Source organism: Berghia stephanieae, chromosome 1 (assembly GCF_034508935.2).
Source record: "Berghia stephanieae isolate SIO BIC M18660-M18661 chromosome 1, UCSD_Bste_1.3, whole genome shotgun sequence".
NCBI lineage: Eukaryota > Metazoa > Mollusca > Gastropoda > Nudibranchia > Aeolidiidae > Berghia > Berghia stephanieae.
The window spans coordinates 91,257,005-91,267,004 of record NC_088360.1 but is presented as its reverse complement, the minus strand read 5'-3'; the positions used below and the strand labels follow the sequence as shown (position 1 = coordinate 91,267,004).

Sequence of the window (10,000 nt, the reverse complement as noted above, 5' to 3'; positions counted from 1 at the left end):
TCTCTCGTTTTATTGCAGTATACTAGATTGATTGACTAGAATAACCGAGTCCCCTCGCATTGCTTTCAAAATAATCAATTATTCAACATTCCGAGTTGTTATCATAGCCAAAAAGAAGATGAAAACGGAACATCATATTTTGAAAACATCCTCAGACAGTTATATTGAAAAATGCGAGGAATAATAATAGTAACACTACTACCCCCAGCACTACCACCAACACCAACAACTACAACGACGACGATAATAATAATAATAATAATAATAATAATAATAATAATAATAATAATAATAATAATAATAATAATAATAATAATAATAATAATAATAATAATAATAATAATATAGTGGATGCAAGATCTCGTGAATCAGGATAGTGTTTTTTGTTGTTGTTTGTTTGCATTTTTAATAATTTTTTTTCCCCAGAGCCAAAATCACAAAAACCTTCCATTTTAATGTACAAGAAGTCCATAATATTATAGTCTGAATCATGGCGTACTAAAAGAGTATTATAGTAGGGCTATGGTCTGAATACATAGCAATAACAAATAATCGTGTGGCTGAGAGGCTCAGCGATTACGTGTGTCTCGTCTTATCACAAAAGTCAAGCAATGCTATGCGTGATCAGTGATCGGATGGGTGACAGTGATAGGGGAATATTCTGGTCCTTGGTTGAGGCACTATTCACACATTACCTCACTCGACTAGTGTGAATGAGTAGTTGGCTACAGGCAGTGACGGATATTGTAAGAGTGTTAGTATAAAAAGGACGCCTTACAGGCGACTGGTACTGAATAAAAAGGAAAATAAAGGATCCATATAATTTTAAAATGAATCAAGACGTGACCTCTTCTTAAGCGAGGGAAAAAGCCATCAGCCAAGATACAGCATAAATGATATTTGTTTTTACGTTTAAAGACCTGCATGTACCCAGACTTTGTGGACACTATGTCGTTCAATCACATATAAATGCTACTTTTAAAAAGTGTCATAAGCAACGCTTAAAGACTATCAATTATGGATATATCACGATATCATAAAGGGGAAAAAAATATAGGAAAGGGGATATAAAAGCATTTGCCAGGATCAATTTATTTCAAACCCTTATAAAACTAACTAACAAAAACAAAACAGAACAAATTTTTAAAAAAAAACAAACAAACAAACGAGAAAGAAAGAAAGAAAAGAAAAGAAAAGAAAAGAAAAGAAAGAAGAAGAAAAGAAATGAAAAAAAAAAACAAACAAAAAAACCCGAGAAAATATCGGGGGAAATCGGGGAAAACAAGGAGTTGGCAGTTCTGGCTTTATAATATCTGTGCACAGAGGGCCATTATAAACTACACGTGACCTATTATAATCTAGTCAATACTCAATTCCGACTCTTTTCATCGTATGAATAAGTATTAATTATCATCATCATGACAGTGCGTGGAAAGCTCAGAGGAGGCCGAAGGGGTGAGTAAGCTTGGAAGAGGCCAACGAGCTGAGTCAATGAGTAAGGTTAGAAAAGGCCATGGGAGGAAGCTAGGAACGAACAAGGAAAATTGAGGGTAAGGTTAGGTAGGTATTGGTGGTGAGTAACATTATGGAGAAAACAGAACACAATAGAAGAAGACAATATAGCATTATCATGGTTTAGTTATTATTATAATAGCCAAGCCTCAGTCAGAGCAAAAGGCCATAGGTAGTACTTTGTGTGAAGGTACAATTAGGAGACTGCTCAAGGCTATATTTTGAATGTGATGTAAAATACAGGGAGTATATTATTGTGGGGAGGAGGAATGAGAGGTAATTTTTTTTAGAAATTGAGATTTTATACAGCGCAATATCCACTAAATGTGCGCAAAGCGCTTTACAAGGGTTCTCTGACCAACAGCAATATGTAACATGTAGAACGAGACATGACGCCAGTTAGGCGATATTACACTTTTTTTTTTCGACAGAGACATCGCCGTTAACGGCCAGGTACTCATTTTATACCTGAGTCCGGTGAGAGAATGTCTGTAAAGAGCCTTTGCCAAGGACTCATCTATGCGCGAGGCTCGAACTCAGGACCTTCCGATCTGAAAGCGAGTGTCATACCACTAGATCATATAGCCGCACAATCCCCCAATTAAAAAATTGTATTATCTGTAGCCCCCCCCCCCCCCCCTTAAATTTATTTATCATTAGTATGTACACGCAGTCAATTGTTATTGGATACGAAATGTGGTGGTGGTGGTGGTAGTAGTAGTAGTAGTAGTAGTAGTAGTAGTAGTAGTAGTAGTAGTAGTAGTAGTAGTAGTAGTAGTAGTAGTAGTAGTAGTAGTAGTAGTAGTGGAGGAGGAGGAAGAGGAGGAGGAGGAGGAGGAGGAGGAGGAGGAGGAGGAGGAGGAGGAGGAGGAGAAGAAGAAGAAGAAGAAGAAGAAGAAGAAGAAGAAGAAGAAGAAGAAGAAGAAGAAGAAGAAGAAGAAGAAGAAGAAGAAGAAGAAGACTGGACTCTAGAGTATGGTGATTTGTGATGCCCCTGTCAATACGGTAATCATCGCATTGTGATTTTCTTCAATTGTCATGGCTGACGATGAGCGCAGATTCAGGTCTATACATTTTTGTTTTGTTTTAAATTTACGATCAAGGTAAGAAGGCCCTGTACACACACTACTCGGGGATGAATGAAAATCAACCCGGTTACAAATCAAATGGTTTAGAGTTAATACATAATTAAGGGTGCCAATATAAAACCCTGGTTCGATCGTAATGGAGCATGTGGGAAACACACACAGTGTGAACAAGTATAGTTTTGTTTAGTTTTGTTTTTTAATTGAAATTCAATACGAACTTGACCCAGGGGTTTAAACTGCCTGAAGTAATTAGTGTGGATACAATCAATAAATGCTTTAAGAGAAAACAAAAACATAACAAACCCCACCAAATACATGATGGTTAGAGCCTTTCATTCTTATGTACCACATTTTCAGTGTAAATGAGAACTCCGGGTCTGTTTTAAAAACAAAAGGGAAAATTATAGCCAGGTAGCTATGGTTTCATTCGTGCCAAATAATACCAGCGGGAATCAGGAAATATTGATGGTAATAATATTGCCGTACGTTAAATAAAACACTTTTTTGTTCCATTCTGGCCACAACTTTTCAAAAATCGATAATCAAAATGACCCCGAACTTGCCAAGAATTGTCAAAGACTCGCGTGTGAAAATTTTTAACAAGCCAGGATAATTTTCATCGGTCGATGTTTAAAGGAAAGTTTTCTGGACAAAATGAGATAACCGTTTTGTCAAAACACACACACACAGAGAGAGAGAGAGAGAGAGAGAGAGAGAGAGAGAGAGAGAGAGAGAGAGAGAGAGAGAGAGAGAGAGAGAGATAGCAATGTGCTTCATCTCGTATTTCCCACTATCTAGCAAAGTTTCACACACTACCTGGCTGAAATCAATAATATATTTATTGTCTGGGATAGATTTTTATAATTTCTTTTTGCTATGATATTTTAGAAACTAAGATGGCTTTAAAAGTCTTGATAAAAAGTGGACTTTTAGAACTCTTGGAGCCGGCCCATCCCAGTTTGTATAACGCTGGGCAGACAAAAACAGATTGCTTTCTACCCTTTTCGACAACCTATCGAAAAGCATTTTCGTTAGAAATAACAAGTCCGGTTAAACCAATCAATCAATGCTGTTTTAGTCACACGGGTCAGGAAAAGAACTTCGGACTCGCCGTCTGGAAAACACGTTTTTAATAATTTAACTAACAAACCCCCGTCCACCACCAACACTTGTAACTGTACCGACCACAAACAGTTTCACAAACGACAACAATAACATTGTTATTGGTCTTCTCAATGCACAGTCCTGCCGTAACAAAACCGAAGAATTAAACGATTTATTAACGGAGAAGAACTTCGACATACTATTTTTAGTAGAGACATGGCTCTCACAGTCTGGAGACGATCCAGTTGAAAAAGCTATGACACCCCCTGGGTACCAATTTAGATCGTATCCAAGGAAAGATCAGCGAGGGGGTGGTATTGGCGTATTTTATAAAACAAAATTATCAAAACATGTGGAAATCCTCGAAATGCGCTGCAAAACAATGGAGGCCATTGATCTTAGATTATCCCTCCAGAATACAAGATACAACTTCAACTGCATCTACCGACCGCCAGCAAACAAGAAAAACAAAATAAAATTACCTGATGTTAGGAAGGAAATCAACGAGATGCTAACTTTGCAACACACGCGTCCTGGCCATTCAATTATACTCGGCGACTTTAATTTTCACTTCGACAACGTCACAGACACCGCTAAATTGCACGAGTCACTATCGGAGAACAACATGTGCCAGATCGTAACAACGCCAACCCACTCTGCTGGTCATATTTTAGATTGGGTAATTGTAGAAAATTCAGAGTTCCAAAAAACCAACGCCACCGTCGATTATCTCCCCTTTTCGGACCACTCCACCATTTCTATCAATCTTGACGTTTCAAAGCCATGCCAAGAAACCACCACCACATCAACCAGAAACATTAAAGGCATTAATTTGGACAATTTCAGAGGCGATTTAGAAACAAAACTTACTAAAAATTCAATGATTTCTCCAGACCAGTGGAATAGTTGTCTCATCGAAACGCTTGACAAACATGCGCCATTCCAAACAAGGACCGTCACCAACCGCAAGTATGCTCCGTGGTATACGTCAGACGTTAAAGAAGCTAAAACGAAGTGTCGGAGAGCAGAAAGACTGCTGAAAACATCAGGCCTTACGATCCATCGTGAAATATTCAAGAACGCATTTCGTGCCTGGAAGACAACAATAAAAAAGGCAAAGACCACGTATTTTCTTTCAAAATTCGAAACTTCTAAATCTTGTAAACAATTATTTAACATCTGCAATGATCTACTTGGACGTGAAAGATGCACTTCATTACCATCTACAACCAATCAAAGAGACTTGCCAAACACATTTGTCAACTTTTTTAAAGACAAAATCCATAACATTCGTTCAGAACTAGATCGGCATGAACCATTTATAGATACAAATACATTGTGTGGTACCCCTTTAGACAAGTTCCAACCAGTTTCACCTAGTTTCATAAACGAGTTGATAAAAAAAGCCCCCATTAAATCCTGCGACCTTGATCCTCTACCAGCACAGCTTTTGGCCAGCTCCATCGATACATTATTACCATCCATTACATCAATCATAACTACATCCATACTGACTGGCGAAGTTCCATCGTGCTTTAAAAGTGCCCTCGTCAAACCACTTCTGAAGAAACCATCACTGGACCACAATATATTAAACAATTATCGTCCTTATCAAATTTACCTTTTTTGTCAAAACTTTTGGAGAAGGTAGTTCTTACACAATTAACATCTCATCTGAAGAACAACAGTTTGGAACAACCCTTTCAGTCAGCCTACAAACATCAACACAGTACTGAAACGGCGCTTCTTAAAATCTTTAATGACTTATTATGTAATGCTGATGCTAACAATATCAGTGTATTATGCCTTTTAGATCTTTCAGCTGCCTTTGACACCATTGACCATGACATTTTGTTAAGAAGACTAGAAAATACGTTCGGCATAAAAGGAATTGCCCTTAAATGGTTTACATCATATTTACAGGATCGATGGCAGACTGTCGTGGTGAATGGTGTTCAGTCAGAACAAGTTTTACTAAATTTTGGAGTGCCACAAGGCTCTGTTCTTGGCCCTGTCCTTTTTACTGTATATATGCAGCCCCTTTCTAGTGTGATATCCAGATTCAATCTGAGTTATCATTTTTATGCAGATGATACGCAAATAATGATTCAGCACCTCTTAGTAATTTACAGTTCTTAATACAACGAATTACGAGCTGTTTTAATGAGATTAAATCTTGGATGTACCACAATAAGTTAAAATTAAATGATAGTAAAACTGAGATTTTAATGTGTGGAAGGCCGAGTATCCTTAAACAGGCAAATAAATCACCTATTACTCTCGGAAATAGCACAATAGAATTTTCAAAAAAGCAAAAAACCTTGGCGTCATCATTGATAAAGATCTTTCCATGACAAGCCATGTGAATAACACCATACAATCTATGTACATAGAAATGAAAAAAAAATAAGCAAAATTCGTAATTTAATACCGAAGCATATAACAGAACTTTTAATTAATTCCCTGGTTTTATCTAAATTGGACTATTGTAACTCCCTTTGGGCGAATTTAGCAAAAGACAAAATTAGCAAACTTCAGGTTGCTCAAAATAACGCAGCCAGGCTCATTGTACGCAATAACAAAAAATACCCGTCAGCAACTCTTCTTCTCCGTGAGTTACATTGGCTTTCTGTGGAAAAAAGAGTTGCCTATAAGATTTGTACTGTTGTCTACAAATCCCTGAGCACGAACAGTCCCTCCTATATTAAAGACCTTCTAAACATATATGTCCCCAATAGAAACTTGAGGTCAAGCAATGACCAATCAATCCTTGTCAAACCTAAGCCATTGCGGAAAATAGGTGAACAGTCTTTTCAATTTTCGGCCCCCCATTTTTGGAACTCTCTCCCATCACACGTGAGATGCTCGGATTCGTTGACAACCTTCAAATCTCGCTTAAAGTTTTATCTTTTTACATCATAATGTTGCAATATTATTTTCATATTTTGTTGTTGTTAAATTGAATTCGTATCACGTTTCCTTCACACTTGTCTCACTGTAATATGTTTTGTTTTATATCACTGTAAAGCGCTTAGAGCCTGTGACAACGGGGTAAAGCCCTATATAAATGCCATTTATTATTATTATTATTATTATTTGGCCAGAAAACTCGTCCTTCATATCGATCGATTTAAATTACCTCCATTTTGGCAAAAACTCTCAAACTTGGGCTTTAATGAAGACCTCGCGAGGTCCCAGGTTTGAGAGTTTTTGTCAAGAGAGTCTGTTTTGTTTTGTTTCTTTTTCAGAATACGACAGTTAAAAACTGGTTAAAGTATAATGTGATCAGCGTCATGATGATCATGTTGGCCTTGGCGCTTGTTTTTATTTTCAATTTTACTACTGTAACCGTCTGCCCCAAATTTGTTTTATGTCGGAGTGATTTCCATGGAAAGATTGAAGTTTATAGCCATAGATTTTATCATGACCAACGAAGTACGACTACCTGGCCTCATCCTACACCCAGTCAGGCCAAGCTTTATGGATTTATGGCTCAACTCTACAGAGATCTTTAAAAAGGAATACACAAATATGAATATAACAGCTTTAAACAAAAAAAAAAATAGAACAAAATACGACGAGCTGGTTTTTTAGTAATGTATTTATGCTTTCATTGTTTTTGTTTTTGTTTTGTTTTTTTAATGTTTATTTTTTTTTTTTGGTAGGCTGAAGAAGGGTTTTGAGCCCGAAACGTTTCGTGTTTGGTATTTTGTTCTTTTTTGAAGCTGTTACATTAACTTTTGTTTATTACTTTTTACAGTCCACAGCTTCTAGCAGCTTAGTATCACTGACAGATATCTTTAGGGGAACAGCGCATTTTCTTTCGCCAGATCGGGATCAGTAAGGCAATCGAATCAATCTGTCTCATCGTTAAAAAAAACTTCGCCCATATTTTTCACTTAGCGGCCCTGCAGTGAAGCGGACGCCTTCGTTCATCGAGGTATTTTCTTCCATAAGAGAATGGAAATATTCATTGCATCTTCGGTATTTAAAAAATCCCAAATACGTTTTTAATTGTATAGATGGAACGAAATTAACGTCACTCATTTCAATGATTAGTTCTCACTAAATTATAGACTATAAACGTTTAAGGATACCCATAGTCCTGTGTGTTGGTACGTTATATCAGGCTGGTGGGTGTTGTGGGTATTTTATCTAAACGCAAATCATCAACAGAATAGTAAGCAATTAATGTTTGTTTTTTGGGGGTTTTTTTTATGAAGAAGAGGGGGAAATAACTTATCGAAGAAATTTGATGAGCGAGAGTAGCTATCGGCAAAGGGGAGAATGAAAAATTTAACATTTTCAATCGAGTGAGATCAATTAATCAGGGAGTCGAGACAAACGGGAGGAAGTGGGAGGGGATGAAGTACCTGGTGCAAAGCAATCACATCGATTTGGTGCCCGGTTAGCTGATCCTTGTAGCTCATTGTTGTTGTTGTTGTTGCTGTCATTGTTGTTGTTGTTTATTATTGCTGTTGTTGTTGTTATTGATGTTGCTGATGTTGTTGTCATTAATGTTGTTGTTGCTATTTTTGTTGTTGTTTGTTTTGTTTTTGTTTTGATTATCCGCGTTTTACGGAAGTTAGTAATTCAACGTCATCCAGCTTTTATGTATCCCCTCTCTCTCTCTCTCTCTCTCTCTCTCTCTCTCTCTCTCTCTCTCTGTGTGTGTGTGTGTGTGTGTGTGTGTTGTGTGTGTGTATGTGTGTGTACGAACGCGGGCTCTTTTTAATTTAAATCTTATTATATGGGTAAAAATGACTGTTCTCCTTTCTGATCTATGGCATGAACAGTTGAGAAAAGGCGAATTGTATAGCAGTCTGGGATATTATTTTTTTTCTTTCCCCGAGTGCGGATCTGTGGTATGGTGGTGTCATACTATTCGCCATGAAAACTGTGGTCTCCAGTTTAAGTCCCACTTTGGTCGGCACAAACTTAATTCCTTGGAAAAGGCTCTTTACTCTTACCATATTATTCATATGTAAACGTAATACCTGGACGTTATGAGGAAAGTCTAAAAAAAAAATTGACAGCGCCTTAGGGACGGACCTCCTGCTTCGTCCTACGTGTTAAAAGTTGCTGTTGACTCGAGGCGTTTTCTAAAGCACTTCAATCATATTGAACGGAAATTGCGCTATTATAATGTCACATTATCGAAGAGTAAAAAAATATTTGTCCCTTTCAACAAATGACAGGTTATCTTAAAGATGCAGAACAAAAAGTCTGTCATAGAATAGTTTAGGAGATGGAGATTTTTTTTTTTAAACCGGCGAAAAAGTCACTACAGAAAGAGGGAGGGAGAGAGAGAGAGAGAGAGAGAGAGAGAGAGAGAGAGAGAGAGAGAGAGAGAGGTGGAAATAGAGAAATAGACAAATAAACAGAGAGACAGAAAGACACAGAGATGAGAGTGTGTAAGAAAGAGATAGAGGGAGAGAGAGAGAGAGAGAGAGAGAGAGAGAGAGAGAGAGAGAGAGAGAGAGAGAGAGAGAGAGAGAGAGAGAGAGAGAGAGAGAGTATGTGTGTGTAAAACGAAGACCTATCAAAACCTGAAACTGGTAAGTACGTACATTATTGTCTGTGCCGAATCCTTTCCTATGAATATTCAAAGAAATTCAAATCCGAGACACTCGGTCAGTCAGACAAGGAAAGTAGAAATATTAAAACAATATAAAAAAAAAAAAGACAGTCGTACACCGACGAAGCACACGTGATGATGATGATGACGATGATGATGATGATGATGATGATGATGATGATGATGATGATGATGATGATGATGATGATGATGCCATATAAATCATCTTTCACATTTTCATTTCTGAATATAAGCGATATCGTCAATGCTTACCTTACTAATTTCGTCGACCACTCGTAGAGCATCGCCAGAGACGTACAGGACGGCACGCTGGTATTTGCCTTTGCATTGCTGGGAAAGAGAGAATTACGAATAAATAAATAAATAAATAAATAAATACATAAAGAAAGAAAGAAAGAAAAAAAATGAAAAAATGAAACAACAACAACCATAATAATAATATAATAATAATAATAATAATAATAATAATAATAATAATAATAATATAATAATAATAATAATAATAAATAATAATAATAATAATAATAATAATAATATAATAATTCGAATGATGATGATGATGATGATGATGATGACCATCATCATCATCATCATAACCACCGTCATCACGATTTTGATAAACCCGTCCATTGGAACTTGAAGATTTTTTAGCTAGCACCAGGCTTACGTCAACAAGTTCATCGTCGGATTGCATCAA

At 36.9% G+C, this 10,000-nt stretch overlaps 1 protein-coding gene across 19 annotated transcripts in view; it reads right to left on the bottom strand.

Annotated features, from left to right (window-relative positions):
• Positions 1-10,000, bottom strand: part of LOC144961638 (protein numb-like) — a 75,596-nt gene that overhangs the window by 20,932 nt on the left and 44,664 nt on the right. For all 19 annotated transcript variants that reach the window (XM_078894848.1, XM_078894842.1, XM_078894836.1 and 16 more), the window contains one exon: positions 9,556-9,633. In XM_078894848.1, the coding sequence (XP_078750974.1) occupies positions 9,556-9,633 (78 nt within the window). The remainder of the gene's footprint in view (positions 1-9,555; positions 9,634-10,000) is intronic.